At 41.0% G+C, this 20,070-nt stretch overlaps 1 protein-coding gene across 7 annotated transcripts in view; it reads left to right on the top strand.

The window, feature by feature from the left end:
- Positions 1–20,070, top strand: part of STXBP5L (syntaxin binding protein 5L) — a 410,492-nt gene that overhangs the window by 131,025 nt on the left and 259,397 nt on the right. For all 7 annotated transcript variants that reach the window (XM_054042932.1, XM_054042916.1, XM_054042898.1 and 4 more), the window contains exon 3: positions 19,715–19,796. In XM_054042932.1, coding sequence (XP_053898907.1) covers positions 19,715–19,796 — 82 coding nt within the window. The remainder of the gene's footprint in view (positions 1–19,714; positions 19,797–20,070) is intronic.

Raw genomic sequence — 20,070 nt, 5'->3', positions numbered from 1 at the left:
CTATCCCACAGCTCCCAGAGGCCGCGGTTTGCCATTCCCGGCCAATGGGAGCCGCGGGAAGTGGCGCGGGCCTGGCTGCTGCTTCCCGCAGCTCCCATTGGCCGGGAACGGCACACTGTGGCCACTGGGAGCTGTGGGTGGTCGTGCAAATGTTAACAAATGGTCTGGTGGCCCGCTAGTGGCTTATCCTGACGCGCCGCAGATTACCTACCACTGCCATAGATAATGGATGTCGCTCTGTTCTGCTCCGTCCCTTCCCACATCTGACATTTCCCCTGTGCCAGGAAGTATGCAGGACAACTGGAAGAGGACGCAGCAGGGAGTGCCAGGGGAATTAATTGTTTGAGAAATCTGGCCAGAATCTCAAAGAGGCAGTTCTTGTTTGATAATATGCAATATATGGATATAAATTACTGAAGACATTATTTTATATGCATTTTAGGGTGAGTACATTAAAGCTGGCATAATTTATTTGGCATAAGAATGAACACTATATAAAGTGGGACTGTTAACTTGCTTACTGAGCTGGGACATCTTGAAGTTTTCAGAACATAAGCTGCTTCTTTCTTCTTTTTAATTTTTCCTTGTGTTCATTGCAAGTATGAAAGCTCGTTTACCTCTCCCCGCCAGTTTAGACCAAAATAGTAATTAAAACAAAATAATTAAATGGCCAGGATGGAAGAAAATTTTCCCTTATTCTTAGTCTGAGACTTTATTTAATCTCTTTTTAAATTCTGGCTTTTGGATCTATGTAACAACCAGGTGTTCTTCTCAGCGTGAAGTGTATTCATTCTCTTTTCTAGAAATTGACCTTTAGGGACTTTTTGAACTAATTTCAAGGGAATCTTCTGATTAACTGATTTCCCTCACCCTGCCTCTGCAGGCGAACAGAAGGTGCATCTGTTAGGGAAGAGAGCAGGCTAGCGGGGTATGAGAGGTAAGGGGAGCATTCTAACAGTGGAAACAAAATTAAAATAAAAAAGCATAACATGGAACTAACAAGTGTACCTAATACCAGCATGATCACTTTTTATTTTTTGCTCCCCTTTCTCCAGTTCCTAATTGGTATGTTAACTCTTAGGTTGTAAACTCTTTGTGGCAAGGATCGTATTATTTAATTATATGATGTCTGTCTGTGAGACATCTAGCACATTGTGGGTAGTTATGAATAAGAGTACTGGTTGGAATATTTTGTTTTAATCCCGGAGTTGGATGTCCACTTGTAATGTTCCAAGCCACCAAGTGAGTTTTATTAAATTCCCATCATAAAGCTGTATTCTTGAAAATTACAGAATTTACCAGCTATAGCAGAGCTTAACTTGCCTCAGTTGATTTTTACCTTCTAAATGAGTATGAGTTAAAGGTATAAATTAATTTAATCCTTCTTAACCTGGGTAAGGGATCGCATATATTATCTGTAGTGAATTTTACTCTGGATTTTTATACTCCATCAGGCTAACCTTGTACTGATTTGCTAAAATGCCAACCACTGAAGCTTATTGTAGTAACTACATGTACAGATAAAAAATTGTTCAAAGACGTAAATCACTATTTGGCAGTTCTGTTTGTTTGTGCGTGTTTGTTTTTCCCTTGGTGTTGTAGAAGACCACTTTAGTGCTGTTGCTACCATCATCATCTTGCACTAGAATTAACAATAAATCTGTCAAATGATCAGTGTGCAGTGAATATGAATGTTGAAAATTAGAAGAGCTTACTGAAGAGGAAGAGGTGGCTTGTTTTCGGGATTTTCAATGTGATTTGGCATACATCACTGTTAAATAAGGATAATTAATAGCTGTGCTATGGGATCATGTATAGCAATCAACATTTTTATTGGAATTAAAATCCACATTTCCTATATTTCAGTCTTTGATATAAACATACATTTGGTGAATTTACCGTTAGCCTGTTTCTGGCAGGATCAGCATCAGACTTAAGGCAGTTATTTATAGGCTAGCGATAGCTCTCTATCAAGCTGATTTTAATTTTCTAGGTTACAAGAAAAATGGGCAATTACTTCAGTAAAAATGAGATTAATATTTAAACTAGATCATTCTTATATGCAGAGTTAAACTGAACAGCAAATTTGGGTTTGGGAAGGAATCTTTCATTACAGGGCATGTTGTCAGAAGACTTTTGAGGGGTTTTCATCTTCCTCTGGAATATTAAGCATATATCATACGATAAAATCTAATGTGCACTGTGATGGGGGTGCTCTACTCACCACTGGATGGCACCACCCCTGGCAGTTCTGGGGACTAGCTCTGCCAGGCCAACACCCATTCCTGCAGTTGCACTCCATCTCCCTGTCTCTGTGTTTGCAGCCCCTCTCTGACTCCAGGAGCTGCTGTTGCTCCCTCTTCATGACTCGACTCTCTGGCCAGATTACTCAGAAGTTTCCCCTGTCTTTGAAAGTCTCTTTCCACAGGCAGCATCAGGCAGTTATCATGCCCGCTGCTCTGACTGTCACTCCAGCAGTGACTCTGGCAGTATTTGTATCCACTGCCCTTAATAACGCCACTCTGCAGTGGTTGGTAGGGGAACGCAGATCCACACCCTTTACTCTGGATTCCAGTCCAGAGCCCTGTAGTGAACAGTTAGTCTGCACTTATACCACTTACTGCTCTGACCCCTGGACTCCTTCCTACCATACTTTGTCTCCCCTTTCTCACTTCCCTTAAGGAGAGAGACTGTAGGCTTCCTCCATGATGCTCCCCGTTTCACTATTTTCAGCCGCCTGGAGTTATAGAAATCCTGCCTGTTCCCTCACAGGCAACCTTTTAATTAGCTTCCTCCAGCCTAGATCTCACTCCTTTGCAGCCTAATTTATGTTTGGGACCAGTTGGCCTAACTCAGCTCTTGCAGGGCTGGTGTGGGGAGTACACCTCATTGCATGCACATTCTACATTATCACCTTGCAGGGAAGTTGCATGGGTGAACATCAGTCCTTTCTAGATTATGAGGCCTGTTGATGGAAGGGAGGAAACCATATAAAATCAAGCATGGAGGGGCATGCCATGTATATGTTCACACACACACACACACACACATTTTATTCCAAATTGAACATGTCCTGTTTTCCCTTACCCAGGCAGGTCCTCACCTACCACTCACAGACAGATTGGCTAAACCTTTCATTCTACATAATAATGTCTCATGATATCTATTTCTTGATCTAAAACATCATCCTGATTTTCCTCTCATATGTCAAATACCAGAACCCTTTCTCTTCCTTCTGGGAGGATTATTAGGAAACAGACAGCACAATCTTCAAGTAATGTTGGTAGCTCTGACTAAGATTTCTCAGGGTTTGCTCTCATAGCTCCTCATTTTTCCATCCAGATCCAAAGTCCAAGTCAAGCAGTATGGATACTGAACTGCTAATGGACTCTAAATTTTACTTGTTCTCTGGAGTTTCGAAGAATCCTTCTAAAGTGTAGAAAGCCTTATATGAGAAAGCTCTGTGTTGAAGAGAAGGAGGTTTCTGTTGGGGTCCCTCACAAAGCAATTTATGTGTTAGTCTATAATTCTTTTTGTTTTGGATTTATTTTTACACCTTAGGAAGTCTGGATTATCATTTAATTCTGTCACAGCATCTGGCAGGCATCCTCCTGTCTTTGCACATCCTACAGCTCTGCTCAGCCATCTTCCTCGGAACTTTGTTCATATTTCAGTTTTTACTTGAGCATTCTTCTCTTTCAGGCTTTCCTCACTCCTTATTTCTCTTCTTTCCTGCCTCTAGCACTTGGCTTTTTAAGTCTCTGGAGACCAGCAGGGAAGTACTTGCTCCTCATTGAATATTAAGTTCCTGCATATTTTGTCTATCACCCTCCTTCCCCAATAAATTTCCTTCTAGGTCAAGATTTTTAGAAATGATAGTCTCTTAAGTCCTGGTTTAGGTGCCTAAAATAAAGGGCTTACTTTCAAAAAGTGCAGAGCATGTAGCAGCTCCCACCAAAGTCTATGAAAATATAACCATCTATCTTTCTGGAGAAGGCATCTCATTCCTAGATAACTCAAGTTCTTAAAATTAACATTTTACTAGAAAGAATCTCACATTGTTAGTGCCCTTCTGTCTTCTTCACTTTTTAAAAATGTTATACTGGTGACCCACAGGAATCCTCCTTCCCAAGTTATCTAGATAATAGATCCACACATCTGGGGTGCTATTCTCCTATCTCAGGAATTACTGATATCTTGACTTAGCAAGCAGGGCTTACATCTTGAGCATCTTCATACTGTTTACAGAATTATTAAATAAATTCAGGAAACTCCATGGTGACTTAAAGGAACACGATCTGTGCCATGAGCATCTACATTGTCTTGTGGGTAGTCAGTGTAATGTATGAACGGCAAATGCTTCTTTTGGCATCTTGTTGTCAATTACTGAGCTTCTTTCTAGACTGTCTCTTGATACAGTGGAAATGTTCAGAGCATGATGTTTTTAGTGTGAAGAATAAGCAAATTAATCTCTTGAAGCATCTATCATCTGGGTGTGCAGAACAAGTTCAGGCATCATCTTTCTCAGTAAATCAGTGTGACACGGAACCTTTCTGTAATTTACGTTGGTGCAGTTTTGTGCACTGAGGATGCCCTCGCTTAGTACATCCCTGTATACTGATATAAATAAAGACCTATGTCAATTTAGATCACTCAGTTTAACCTCTCTCTGTGCTTTGATGCTGCTCGTCGAGATTTTTTTGACACATTAGCAAATCAAGACAACTCAGAGTGAATCATCTTTGGACATATCCAGACAATTCACTTTGCTTCATTGCTTCAGGGTTCAATTTACAAAGTACCTCTTAGTGCTTATTCCAGCATAATCAGAAAATTTACAGTTCATTGACTTCTAAGGGTAAATTGATTTAAGCAGTTGAACTTCTGCAAAAAGATAAGTGAATCAGAATGCTATAGCTGCTTAACAATTGATTATTGGATAGTCAGTATGCCTTCATAATTGATTAACTGTATCAATAGCTACAGTGGTTTTGGACTATTTCCAGGGACTTGAAATCTTCATACAGCTGAGTCTGAGTTTTTTAATCAGATTATTTCTGGATTTATCTGGCTTCACAGTTAGTCATGAATCTAGTTTGCCGAGAGAGCATAGATTAATTATACCAAGTGTTTGCAACTTAAATATAGCAGTTGTTATCAAACCCCTCTTTTTAGATGCTCATGCTTTCTAAAACTTCCACCTTTGGAGTTGAAGTGTTCCATGCTTGGTCTCTGTCCTAAATTGGTGTTGTCAAAAAAAGTATGAGTAAAGGCAATTCATGTTTTTGTGTAAAATGTGAGAAGAAAAATACTGTTCCCATTTAAAAAAAAAATCTTGTAGCTTTCTGAACAGGATTGCTGAAATGACTGAGGTTTGAAAGTTGTGTTTTAGCATAGTCCCCACTCAGTAGTGCATTAACTTGTTCTGGAAGAAATTGGTTTTGCGTTAGTTGTCTTACAAGTGTTTGAAATTGTGTTAAACACACACAGTGGAGTTTTTAGCTCTTTAAGTCTATGCCTAAAGAAGAACTGCAAATGTGGGAAGCTAACATCACAGTGAACTGTTCTAATTCTGAGAATTGGCCAAAAATAGCCAGGACAGCCTTTGAGGTATTTTGGAAAACCCAAGATCTAGTTAAAGGTGATGGCTTCCTCTTCTCATAAAAATGTCCACTTAGCCCAGAGCAAGTATTCATAGATTTTTTTAAGGCCAAAAGGCACCACTGTGATAGTCTAGTCTGACCTCCTGCATAAAAGGCTGTAGGACTTCTCTGAATTAATTCCAGGTCCAATAATTGTGGTTGAACAAGAGCATATCTCTTGGAAAAACATCTCCTCTTGATTTTAAAGATTTCCAGTGATGGAGAACCCATCACAACCTTTGATAAAGTGTTCCAATGGCTAATTACCCTCTCTGAAAAAATTGCTTCTTAGGTATGTCACATTTTAATAGAGATTATCTCAAATACCTCCCATCCCATTCTGGTGGTGAGAACCCACCTTCCCTTTTTGATCATATAATTTGCTGTAGCAACTACAGCAGTTGTTTACATGGGAAAGTAATATTTGGAAAGTGTTTGTGCATTTTTAGATATCTGTAGTACAATAGGTATTTTGGCCTTTTTGAAAAGTCACATGGTTGCTCTTCAGTATCTCCCTCTCCTCTTTTCCGTTTCACTCAGTTGGAAACTATGAAGAGAGCCAGCACTGTGTGACTAGGCTTCTTGCCAAAGATTCATGGAGAAGTTTGAGAATCTCTGGTTTAGGAGAATGAGCTGAGTGGTGTTAAGTTTTGACCTTTTTGGAGTTTACACAGGAAGGGTCTTCCACTCTTTGGACACACAGGCAAAATTTCCTAAACGTTGCTCTCAATCCCCTGCAAACATACTCTACAATCAAGTGCTAGTCCCTGTTCTTAAAGGGACAGCTTCCATTAATCAAAATACATATAGTAGAAATATTAGCACAGCATTGAAATTCATGTCTAAATACAATCTTTTTTTGTAATGTGAAATCATTCAAGTAATTAGTTATTCCAGGGACCTCACACAGGATGCTTTTATATAACATACAGAAAAGTATCCTAGCATCATAGAATATCAGGGTTGGAAGGGATAGGCAGCAGGTTTAAAACAAATAAAAGGAAGTTCTTCTTCACGCAGCGCACAGTCAACTTGTGGAACTCCTTACCTGAGGAGGTTGTGAAGGCTAGGACTATAACAGAGTTTAAAAGAGAACTGGATAAATTCATGGTGGTTAAGTCCATTAATGGCTATTAGCCAGGACGGGTAAGGAATGGTGTCCCTGTCTGTCAGAGGATGGAGATGGATGGCAGGAGAGAGATCACTTGATCATTGCCTGTTAGGTTCACTCCCTCTGGGGCACCTGGCATTGGCCACTGTCGGTAGACAGGATACTGGGCTAGTTGGACCTTTGGTCTGACCCGGTATGGCCTTTCTTATGTTCTTATGTACTGTTAAAAATGTACAGTTTATTTCTAGTCTGAATTTTGATAGCTTCAACTTCCAACCATTGGATTGTTATACCTTTCTCTGTTAGACGGAAGAACCCATTATCAAATATTTGTTCCCCATGTAGGTACTTAATAGACTGTAATCAAGTCATCCCTTAACCTTCTTTTTGTTAAGATAAATAGATAGACTCATGGAACTCAGTCACTATAAGGCATGTTTTCTTGTCCTTTAATCTTTCCTGTGGTGGTTCTTTGAACTCTCTCCAATTTATCAACATCCTTCTTGATTAGTGGACAGCAGAACTGGACAGTGTTCCAGCAGAGGTGTCACCAGTGCCAAACACAAGTAAAATAACCTCTGTATTCCTAATTAACATTCCCCTATTTATGCATCCAAGGATTGCATTATCCTGTTTGGCCAGTGCATCACACTGGGAGCTCATATTAAGCTTTCACTCTATGCATCCGAAGAAGTGAGGTTTTTACTCACGAAAGCTTATACCCAAATAAATCTGTTAGTCTTTAAGGTGCCACCAGACTCTTTGTTGTTTTTGTAGATACAGACTAACACGGCTACCCCCTGATACATATTAAGCTGGTTATCCTTCCTGACCCCCATATATTTTAGTCACTGTTTCCCAGGATAGAGTCCCTGATTATAGAATCATAGATGATTAGGGTTGGAAGAGACCTCAGGAGGTCATCTAGTCCAACCCCCTGCTCAAAGCAGGACCAACACCAACTAAATCATCCCTGCCAGGGCTTTGTCAAGCTGGGTCTTAAAAACCTCTAAGGATGGAGATTCCACAACCTCCCTAGGTAACCCATTTCAGTGCTTTACCACCCTCCTAGTGACATAGTGTTTCCTAATATCCATTCTAGACCTCCCTCGCTGCAATTTGAGACCATTGCTCCTTGTGCTGTCATCTGCCACCAATAAGAACAGCTGAGCAATATCTTCTTTGGAACCCCCCTTCAGGTGGTTGAAGGCTGCTATCAAATCCCCCCTTACTCTTCTGATATAAGTATGATATACATTCTTTATTCCTAGATGTATACATTTACATTTAGCTGGATTAAAATGCATATTGTTTGCTTGCACCCAGTTTACCAAGCGATCCAGATTGCTCTGTGTTAGTGACCTGTCTGCTTCATTATCTACCACTATAACTGGCTTTTTCTAGTAGCATAAATTTGGGAAGGCTTTTCACATCCCTCTTCCCTTGTGTTTCTCCCAACAGCTAGGCACAATTGAGCCCTAAATGTGTATGCAACAAGTATGTATAAATAGGGATAATTTGATTCAGACACCTTCCTTAATACAGCATACCATGTCACTGGATTTTTTTGCCACATTTATTGGCCTTTTTTTTTTTTTTTTTTTGGTTATAGCTTTGAACCAGATATAAACACCATTCAATACTTGCATATTGTACATGATCCAAGCCTCTACTGCCTGTGCCCTTTTGGCGAGGCCGGCTCCAGGCACCAGTCGACCAAGCACGTGCTTGAGGTGGCACCTTAGAAGGGGCGGCCAATGTTGGGGTGGCGGGGGGCACTCGCTGTGTTTTTTGTTGTTGTTGTTTGGCGGGGCGGTGCTCGAGGGTTTGTTTGTTTGTTTGTGTTTCAGCCAGGCAGTGCGGCGCTGGGGCAGGGTGGCGCTCGGAGGGGAGGGCGGGGGTTTGCCCGACCGGCGCTCCGGGGGTTTGGGCGGCGTGGCGCTCGGGGGGGGAGAAGGGTGGGGGTTTGGGCGGCTTAGTGAGGCACTGGGGGGAGGAGAGGCGGGGGTTTGGGCAGTCCGGCGTGGCGCTCTGGGGTTTGGGCGGCATGGTGCCCGGCGCAGCACCCAGCACAGCACTCCGAGGGTTTGGCTGGCCCCCTGCGGGGGGGTGGGGGGGGTGGCCGGCTCGGCGCGGCGCTCCGGGGGTTTGGGCGGCCCAGCGCGGCGCTCTTCTTTTTTGCCTTTGAGTGGCAAAAAGGTTAGAGCCGGCCCTGCCTTTCGGCTATTTCACATTGTATCATTTCAAAGTGTTGTGCATTAATGGATTACAATACCATTTGCCACCATCATATATCATAGTACAATATAATTCACTATGACACACAGTACAGTATATGAATTTCAAATAAACACAGTTTTAGCAAGTACAGTAGTTAATTCCTACAATGAAAGAAAGTAGATGGAAGTTGAGTGCATAGCATGACGTCTCCACAAACAGGTAATTGTAGTGGTTTGAAATGAACCAAATAGTTTGGATACTGCAGCTAAGCATTTGTTTTGTGTAAATGTGCAACTTTTTTTCAAGGTTGGATGGTCCAGAGGTTTGGGCAGCAGTGCAGGATTTGCTCAGTCCCTACTCTGCTACGCACTTCCTGTGTAATCCCGAGGAAGTCACTTAGCCTCTCTGTGCCTCAGATTCCCATCTGTAAAATTCGGTTAATAGTACTACAGTAACTCATGCAGTGTTGTGAGGATAAAAAACATTGAAGATTGTGAGATGCTCAGCTACTATTGTTATGGGTAGCCATATAGGTACCTAAGGTAAACAAAGCTTGGTAGAACTACTCATAAGTGGATACATAATTGGTTAAACAACTGCATGGAGTTACTATTAATGGAATTATGTCAGATAGGAAGGAGGTCTCGAAAGGGGTTCTGTAGGGATCTGTTCTGGGTTCGGTGTTATTTAACATCTTTATTAATAACCTGGATGTAGGAATAGAGAGCATACTGATCAAGTTTACAGATGACACAAAGCTAGTGGGGATTGCAGACACTTTGGAAACACTAAAATTCAGCAGGATCTTGATAAATTGGAAAACTGGACTATAGACAACAAAATTCAACAAAGACAAATGTAACATGCTATACTTAGGGAATTAAAATCAAATGCACAAATACAGAATGGGGGAGAACTTGCTTGGCAGCAGCACTGCTGAGAAGGATCTCTGAGTTGTGGTGAATCACAACCTCAACATGAGTCAACAGTGCAATACTGTTGCAAAAAAAGCAAATGCAATTTTTGGTTGCATTAACAGAGACCTAACATGCAAGTCATAGGAGGTGATAGTACTGCTCTACTCGGCACAGGTTAGGCCTCATCTGGAGTGCTATGTCCAATTTTGGAAAGCAATCATATGAGCAAAGGCTGAAGGAACTGGGTATGTTAATTTGGAAAAAAGAGGAGATTAAGAGGGGGACATGATAGTGATCTTCAAATACTTGAAAGGCTACCATAAAAAAGATGGAGAAAAATTGTTCTCTTTTGCCCAGAGGGCAGGACAAGAGGCAGTGGGTTCAAACTACAGCAAAACAGATGAGATTAAATCTCAGGAAAAATTTTCTAACTGTAAGAACAGTAGTACAATGGAACAAACTGCTAAGGGAAGACGTCAAAGCTCCTTCACTAAAGGTTTTCAAAAGGAGGCTGGATAGCCATCTGTCTTGGGTGGTTTAGACACAACAAATCCTGCACCTTGGCAGGGGGTTAGACTAGATGACCTTTGAGGTCTCTTCTAATCCTATGATTCTATGATTCTAAGTTTTATATTTTGTAGCAGAACTGGTCAACCTGTTCACAGCGAGTAATTTATTTGGCCTATTTCAATCTATTAATATCTGTAAATATACTTCAACTTTTACAAATGTTTTCATTATACAGATGGTTTGTGTAAACATATTAGAGACACAAGGTGGGTGAGGTAGTATCTTTTTTCTGTGTAGACATACCCTCAGTGGCCTGAGCTCAGCGTATCCAAAGATTGCCTGACACTCTGAGATGAAGACTGGTGGATAACTCTGCCCCTCAGGCACAACGGAACTTTCTGCCACAAGGACAGAGCTTATTTGTGAAGGAGACAGAGCTTGCACAAGGGCATGTTGCAGACTGTGGAAACAACTGCCAAAGAAACTAAGGACCGTCACACACTTCACCACCTTCCACTGCAAGTGCAAGGTGCACTCCTTCACCATGCTTTTTTTTTCTAATAACACATACCAGTATGAATATTTACCAAACAAACAAAAAACTGTACCACAGGTACGTCTACATTGCAAATTAAGGTGTGATTGTAGTGCAGATAGGCATAACTAAACTAGCTTTCATCTAGCTAGTGCAGGTAGCAATAGTAAGGAAGACGTGGCAGCACAGACTACAGTGTGGGCTAGCTACCTGAGTACATACCCAGATCCCTGGTGAGCTTGTACTGGGGGAGCTAGCTCACACTAAAGCCTGTGCCATCACATCTTCACTACCGTTGTTACCCAAGCTAGCTACATTAAAGCTACCAATGCTATAATTGCTCCTTAATTTGCACTATAGACCTACCCCAAGACAAAACAATACACTGCACCCAATTCTCCTCTTGGGGAAAGAATGAGAGAGAACAAGTCACACATGACAGATGTTAATCACATTGCTTAATGCGCTACTGGAAGGCACTCAGATACTGCAGTGATGAGGATGGTATAAGAATCTATATAGAATAGAAGAATGTAGGGAATTATATCCTGGAAAACAGTTCCGTTGAAAAGGATTTAGAACATGAGATCCCAGTGTGATGTGGTGGCTAAGAAAAGTAATACGATCTTTGGATGTAAAAGAAGGGGCATATTGCATATAAACAGGGAGGTGATATATACCTTTAAATATAGCACCGGTGAGACTGTTAGTGGGATACTGGGCCAGTTCTAATGTTCATATTTTAAAAAGGATGCTGACAAATTATAAATGGTTCAGAAAAGAGCTACAAGAATTATTCTAAATCAGGAAAACTAGCCTAGGAGTGAGACACTAAAGAAACACAATGTATTTAGTTTATCCAAGAGAAGTTTAAGAGGCAATCTGAGCAGTCTACAAGTACCTACGAACGAAGTTCTGATAATAGGCAGACAAAGTGTGTGGAAACTGAAGCTAGACAAATTCAGCCTAGAAATAAGATGAAATTTTTAACAGTGGGGGTAATGAACCCCGGAACAAGTTACCTAGGAATGTGATGGATTCTCTGTCACTTGAAGTCTTTAAATCAAGATTGGACATCTTTCTCGTAAAGATATGCTGTAACTCAACCCAGAAGTTATGGGCTTGACACAGGAATTATGGAGTGAAATGCTATAGTTTGTGTTACGCAGGAGTTCAGACTAGGTTATTATAATTATCCCTTCTGATGTTAAAATCTGTGTATCTCTGAATTGGGCATACTGTATCATTCCACTTCTCTATCAGGAAGCTCCTTTCTAAGAAAAATAATCACTTTGAGACTCAGTTACAAATATCAAAGTGAAACAATGCAAAGTTATTTTGGCAGGATACAGAAAACCATTCTGTCCCTGGTAGAAATGGGATTAGCATCTGAGGTTTACAAATGCTCCAGGAACAGAAGAGTGACTGGGAAACAGCTGAGCTCAAATCCAGTGCTATAGGTGTAAATTAGAAACACTGAGCTTTTTGTTAAATTTCTGGTACTGTTGTTAAATGTTGTCCTTTGTCTATATAAACTTCAGCCTGTGACAGGGACATGACTGACTTTTTTTCTTTTTGGCTGAGTTGTTTGACCATTTTATTGATTGAGATTTCTTTTGGTTCTATAAATGTTTAAAATTAATTTTGTATTAGAATCACTTATTCATTTTAGTTGATAAGACCTCAAAATCAGTGGAATAGTTCTGCTGCAACAAAATGGAGCACTTAACCCAAGCAACATTTTAGAATAGTTACTTTTGCAGTGGATTATATAATACAGTAACACCATCCCACAAGCATCTGTTACAGATCTGATCTGACATCAAAAATCCAAAATGTACTCAGTCTGACATCGAAATAACATCTTCTCAGTAGTCTTTATAGGTAAAAGAAAAAGGATCCGTGGAGGCAGAAACTTGACCAGAGGCACTTAAAACTGGTTTACTTCCAGGAGAGTGGCATAGATTCCAAGGTCAGAAAGGACCACTGTGATCATCTAGTCTGACCTCCTGTATAACACAGGCCATGGAAATTCAACAAAATAATTCTTAGGTAGCAGATCTTTTCGAAAAACATCCAATCTTGATTTAAAAATAGTCAGTGATGGAGAATCCACCATGACCCTTGGTAAGGTGTTCCAATGGTTCATTACTCTCACTGTTAAAAAAAAAATGTACACCTTACTTTCAGGCTTCAACTTCCAGTCATTAGATCATGTTATACCTTTCTCTGCTAGACTGAGAAGCCCATTATTAAGTATTTGTTCCCCTTGTAGGTACTTATAGAGTGTAATGAAGTCACTCCTTAATCTTCTATTTGTTAAACTAAATAGATTGAGCTACTTGAATCTATTACTATGTGGCATGTTTTCTAAACCTTTAATCATTCTCATGGCTCTTCTCTGAACCCTATCCACTAAGACATCCAAGCACAAATAGTTGCTTATCAGTAGGGTAATGGATAGCCAAGTGAAACCACAGCATGGAAGTGGACTTCGATTTTTCTCCTACAGCTGCAGACAGCATGCTTAGTCTCTGGAGAGATGTCTCACATCAACATTGGCCAACTCAGGAATAGCAGGCATCCAAGAACCCTGGAAGAAGAGAGAAAGTGCCCACCTTTTTACTGTGGGCCATCTTTAAAGTCCCATTTTTTACTCCTTTAATCCTTCTACAGCAGCTTGCTATTGCAGTACCATTCTTCTGACCAATAAGGGCAAGGAACCGTGATTCTTTTGAGGTTCTTCTCTTTGTGTACCTATAGAGACAACAGAATGTAACTTAAAAGCAATTCAATCAACATTCTCTGCTGGATGCAAATTTGAGATCTCTGCCACATGTATAACATGCTGAGGTGTTTTCTGAACTTGTATCTCATGCATGAGAATACAGAACACTATATTCTCTTCCACAACATACACATCTTGACAACAAGGCATTAACTATTTTGTAACAATCAAAAAGCATGCTTCTTTGATAGAATGTTACTGCTATCATGTTTGCTACTCAGCATGCGTAATTCAGTTTCTACTTGTTGCTCTCTCATTTACATATAATCGCTGAAGGTATCCAAATTTAGTTTTCAATTCTTATTTTCTAAGATGGCTATGGTTGAATGTAATCTGACAATTTTCCTATGCATGACCCCTAGGAAATCCCACATATTGGTAGGAATGAGAAGATAGTGACTGGGTCTTATTCTGGGAACCCAAAGGGCAGACTTTAAAGTATTCAGCTTTATCTTCCTTTTAACATCTTCAAAAGATATTCTACAATCCTTGCTGACAGGGCTATTTGTTGTTTTATTAAAGGACAAAGAAAAGTAAAGTAGAAAATAAATCCAGCTCAAGGTCTACATCAGCTTCTGCCAATATAGATTCTGGCAGAGGGCCTTGGTGTAAGAGAGTGTACCAACAAAGTTTGCAGTAGTGATAAATGCTGCAATATCTCCTCAAGTGGAATAGTGGGGGAATGGAGCACAGATAGATAAAGTGGGCAGAACTGGCCAAGAAGGAGGTAGACAGGCTAGGAAGAAGATGTGCCAATCTCTCGGCAGCTTTTGTCAGAAAGGCCCTGTGAAAGGGCATCCAACCCACACAAGTCCTGAATGGGTTAGTATGGGCCAGAAGGACCCAGTTAACCTTATATGCTGCACCTTGAGGGGAACCAGGGATTGATAGGGCCTAATGGCAGATAAATCCCAGGTTGGGGAGGAGCTGGGATAGGATTATAAATCAGGAAGTGAGTGTAGGGAGGATGGCTGCAGTCAGTCTCTAGAGGGAAAGTGAATTGGCTAGGGATAAGGAGGATATGCAGAGGGAGAATAAATCAGGGTCTTGCCCTAGACCGGGGAGTCCAGCAAGAGGGCAAGAATGGTGAAGTAGTCATGGGGAACAGAGGAATCTGTGGTAGTAAACTAGAGATAGTAAGGCTATAGAGAGGTGGGGTAGGAAGGAGCCTAGGGAAACAGTAACAGGGTCTGAAACTGAACAGAGCTGGATTGCTAGTCATAGCGTCCCTGGGCTAGAACTCAGATTAGTGGGCAGGTGGTTACCCTACCACCCTCTGGGAAAGTGACACAAGACCTGGATTAGAAGCCCATCTGAGGCAGTGTGTGTATAGCTTGCTTGTCTGGTTGGATTTTATTAACCTAGAAGGTGGGGACTACAAAGTGACCTGGCTAGAGGGCTCAGTCACAAAGAGTGAGTATCCTAATTTTGGGGGGGACCACAGCCTGAGTAACCAACAGATGAGGGCACCACATGCAGGGAGAGCTAATTCCCAGACCTAGCCACAAGGAGGAGCACCTGTGGTGAATGAACTGTTTACAGGGCCCCCAGCATGGCCACTAGCATATTTGAAATCTGCTGCCACTCAGTGGGATTCCAAAAGCTGTGACAGTGCCTACTGTCTTGGTGTTAATCCTTGCTAGAATGACTGGCCAGACAGGTATAATTTACATTTTATAATTCATATAAACATTCACTTCAGAGTGAAAAGTGATGTATGTAAACAGAGTATCCTGTAACATTTTTATTTGGGACATACTGAATGGAGTCATCTGCTTCATTAGATTTTTCTCCCACAAGACTGATTTCATTTTTGATGGTGAATGATGGTGACAACTGGTTAAGAACAGCATTAGCATAATTTTCCATCTAATGGGAATGCATTCGCTAGTGCCATTTATTTATAATGAAGTGTAAAATTCAAATTAAAGCAAAGATATTCACCTGTAGGAATTCCCACTCAATCCAAACCTCCCCTGTGCTCATTCTCTGTTGCATCCTCCCTTGGACTAGGGCTTTTCCTCATCTCTTAGGAGACATAAGAGGGGAACATGGTACAAATGAATGGTATAGAGAAGGTGAAACTGAATGATGACAAATTCAACGCTGATAAAACTTTTTGCACAATGTGTAATTAGACTGAGAGACACTGCCATGGGTCATCACTGAGGCCAAGAACTTAATTTGAGCAATCTCATTATCTTTCTTGCCTGTCCCTTTAACCATATCACCCCATTTTTTGAAACCTGCCACTGGCTTCTCCTTATCCATTGCGTTAAGTATAAAGTTCTTGTTTGTCTTTAAGTTCCTGAAGAAGTCCAATATGAACATTAGACCTTGTCTCTTTTCATATCTCCCACAACTCCACCACTGATGCCCCATTTGTTTCTTTTTACCATGCCTCTCTCCATGCTCTTCTGTACCTTATCTTGTATCCAGTGAACCCTAGTACACAAAACTGCCACCTTATTTTTATTCAGATCACTCTGATAAACTCACTACTTCTGTGTGGAAAAGTTGAGTTCACAAGAATAATTTAAAAAACATTTATTGTGTAATTCCTTCTCTCTCTCTTCCATCACTGTCTTTTCTGTATATATCTTTTCAACTGAAAACACTTTGGGGCATAGACTTTGTATCCTGTACATATTTTTATCTTTGTATCTTGTCCAGTGCTGAGGACATTGTAGGCACTAAAATAAAAAATGAAAATAATAACTTTTATGTAAATGACAAAGTAAGTCTGAAGCTATGTTGACTGCTTTACACATTAGCTATATCTGTTTGTACTTATAGTACTGTGACTTCTGTTCACAAGAATTGCACGGTCATGCTAACTACAGATATGTCTACACTGCATTAAAACACCTATTGCTGGCCTGTGTCAGCTGACCTGGGCTTGGGCTGTGGGGCTATACAATTGCAGTGTAGATATTTGGGCTTGGGCTGGTGCCAGAGTCAGCTGACGCAGGTCAGCCCTAGGTGTCTTATTGCAGTGTAGACAGACCCTTGAGGTCCAATACAAAACCCATGAAAGTCAGTGGGAGACTTTCCTTTGACTACAGTGGGTTTGGGATCAGATTTTAAGGCCCTCGTCCTGACAAAACTTGCTACTAGGAGTCGTGTTCTTCTGTAGTGAGTATCCCATAGCTCCAGTGAGGACTGCTACTGAAGGCTATCACAGTAGTTCTGTGTGGGCTAACTAAGCCACTCCTCATATAGTTATTGCTGATGGTATCGTGGCCAGATGACTTCCTACCCTTCCCTGTAAGATCCTGTGGGAGGCTGGATAGTGAGCTAGCATTGTGGTGCCATGGGTCTGGGGAGGACATCTTCAAAGGGCCAGGCCCCCAATGGGTCACACTTTTCTACAAGCATAGGCCATGTGGCCTCAGCAACTCCTAGACTGAGCCTCTTGGCTGCAGCACTCCAGTTTCTCACCATGAGCTCTGCCCAGTGAATGTGAACGAAGCAGAGTCCTATTCAGAGACTTTTACTCCCTTCAGCGATCAATGCACTTCAGCAAGTATCTGCAGTGACTCTATGTAGCCTTTTCAAGACAGAGTAGGGTTGATTAGTCAACTGGAATACAGCACTGGGAAATCCTTTCTTCAACAGAGAGAGACCAAAGACTATGACAGTCCATTCTGTCTAAAGCCAGGGGTCCCTTGAGCCATGCTGCTGTAGGAAGCAGCTTAGTTTCCTTTCTCTTGTCACTTTCCCTTTTTCTTAGGGCTTGTCTACACTGAAGTGCTACAGCTGTGCTACTGCAGCTATGCCACTGTAGCACTTCAGTGTGGCCACCATCTATACCAACATGGAGGATTCTGCCATTCGTGTAGATGATCCGCCTCCCTGAGAGGTGGTAGCTAGATCGATATAAGAATTCTTCCATCGACCTAATACTGTCTACAGAGGGATTTAGGTCTTAACTATGCTGCTCAGGGTGTGGATTTTTCACTGCTGACTTAATTTTCTAGTGTAGACCAGGCCCAAATCCCAGGTGAGAGCTCCTGTGTCTCTGAGGCCAGTACTTAAAACAGATCCCTGACACCTCTCTTCATTCTCTGGACACAGCCATGCTATGTTCACATGTTCAGCCTCTGCAGTTAGGTGTTAATCTTCAGTGATTGGGGTTCCTGTTGTCTCTGTAGGGTCTTCCACTGATATACATTGGTTCCAGCCAGTCCTTAATGACCTGTTCGTATCACCCCAGACAATTACATGACTCAAACACCTAATGTATCCTGCTCTTTACACTCCGTGTATAGCAGTACAAACCACAGAGGGAAAATGAAGTACACATGGGCATCATAAAATTCCCATATTTATCACAGCAAGCTTTGTCAAGCAATTTAAATATGCCAAATTTTGATAATAAACCAATACTAACAGTTAATTGCTACCTTTCCAAGCTTCTATACTTCTGTGAAAGCTATTTGAAACTGACATAAAGACAGCTTTATTTCTTATACAGTATACCTTATGCTTCTGGAGCTAAAACTATGTTGAGTACATGCCAGTTTATTTGAGATTTTAATCTTGACTCAGGTTAGGGGATTTAGGATGAGATACAGACTTAAAACCATGGCCTGTATTTGTGGGAAGAGGAGGTTTAGATAGAGTATACTCCAGCCTAATTTTTTGGCCCAACCCAGGCCCAAGAGCATAGAGTCATTTTCTGACCTGACCCTTCCCCCCCGAACCTGAGTCAATGCTGCGCTGCCTCACTGTGCCAACCCCACAGGCAGGTGGAAGAGACCTGATCCAAGACCAAGAGGATCCGGTTGTCTTCCCACCCAATACAACCCAGACCTGATATTTGTTGGGTCCCACGGGGTCCAGATTGGGTATCAGGATTCTAGTTCGGAGTGGTCAGACTATACAGGAAGCCCTGATTCTTCCAGAATGTGTTCAGGGAGTCTGAGAGAGCTCAAGCTGGAGTGAAGCTCTACCACCCTTTGAAAGGGTACAGTATTTTCTTGATTTTACAAGAACACAGATTTTGACTGGCTCCTAAATCTCCTCAAAATAAAGTGTAAGAGGGAATAAAGTGGTGTATAGTCTTTGTGCAGGCTCCCTTTGTACATAGGTGAATTTCAGATAGTGCTCACAATGTAGATATTTGATCATTCTCATTGCTATAATTAACTCCTGAGGAGTTATGGATTGGATCCCTCAGTCTTGGTCCCACAGATCTTTCTAAGTATGACACCCCAAAGTTTATTGATATTGTAAAGAGCTTCAACTCTCCAGGGGAGAATTGCTCAGTGTCCTTTACCTGCAACAGTAATGCTCTTTTAACTTGTCGGCTATGTAAAATTGTGAGATTTTCTTATTATTCTGTTTAGACTAATTCTTTTTTTAGTTTAAAAGGAACGAACCAGTTGGAGATTGACACATGCACACTTTTAAGATGCAAAGCACACTACCATCCTTAAGAGATTCTTTATTGCCTAAAAATAGTTTTCAGAGACAAAAGAGCCAAGGAGAAAGTTACATTCAGAGAATGGAGTAACAATTACAGGTAGAACATAATAAATAGGCAAAATTATTCACTTGAAAACAGTGTAAATGGTGCATAACATGTTATTGACCCTGCTCCTAAATTATTAGTTTTGTATGACCTAGATAATCAAAAACATCTGATATGTACAGCTGTAATATGAACACATACTATGAAGATGAAATAAAATAAATTGGAGTTTAAGATGTGTTTTGGCTGTATCTTCATGATAATTTATGCACTTTCATTCATAGGGAGGAATATAGCCAAGAACATATCACTCATAATTGCACATGTTTCAGGGTGATAGTGCTGATACTTTAATTAGAACCGCTGAAGATAAGTGTATACTGCTTTGCTTTAGAGAAAGCAAGAACGATTGTTAAATCTAAGGTTAATTGCGAGAGAGTTCTGTTCGTGTCCTCTTTGCTGTTTACTCTTGGTGATAACCGAAATGTCAGAATCCTTGACTTTGACTGCAACAGACTGGGCAGACCTGGTGTTGATTGCTACTGCCAACACGAAAGTGGTGCCGCGGTACTGCAGCTCCAGTTCTTAATCAATGAGGTAAGGCTATATGTACAGTGTGCAGAATCTTCTTTCTTTAAATATGGTTGAATGGTGCAATCTATATATTTTTGCAATGTAATTTCCAGATAGGGCAAACAAAGGGGCCAGCAAGAAACTATGGACCTGATTCTGCTGCTCATACTTGCACTCAGAAATATAATTTTCTGTGTACGTAATGCTGTTAAAATGAATGGGACTATATATAGTAAAAGGTATTACTCAATGTAAGTATGGGTGATAGAATCAGGGCCTTTATATGGTGATGTGAAAT

The sequence above is a fragment of the Malaclemys terrapin genome, chromosome 1, assembly GCF_027887155.1.
Source record: "Malaclemys terrapin pileata isolate rMalTer1 chromosome 1, rMalTer1.hap1, whole genome shotgun sequence".
NCBI lineage: Eukaryota > Metazoa > Chordata > Testudines > Emydidae > Malaclemys > Malaclemys terrapin.
The sequence above is the reverse complement of the archived record's forward strand: the minus strand, read 5'-3'. Positions and strand labels throughout refer to the sequence as shown.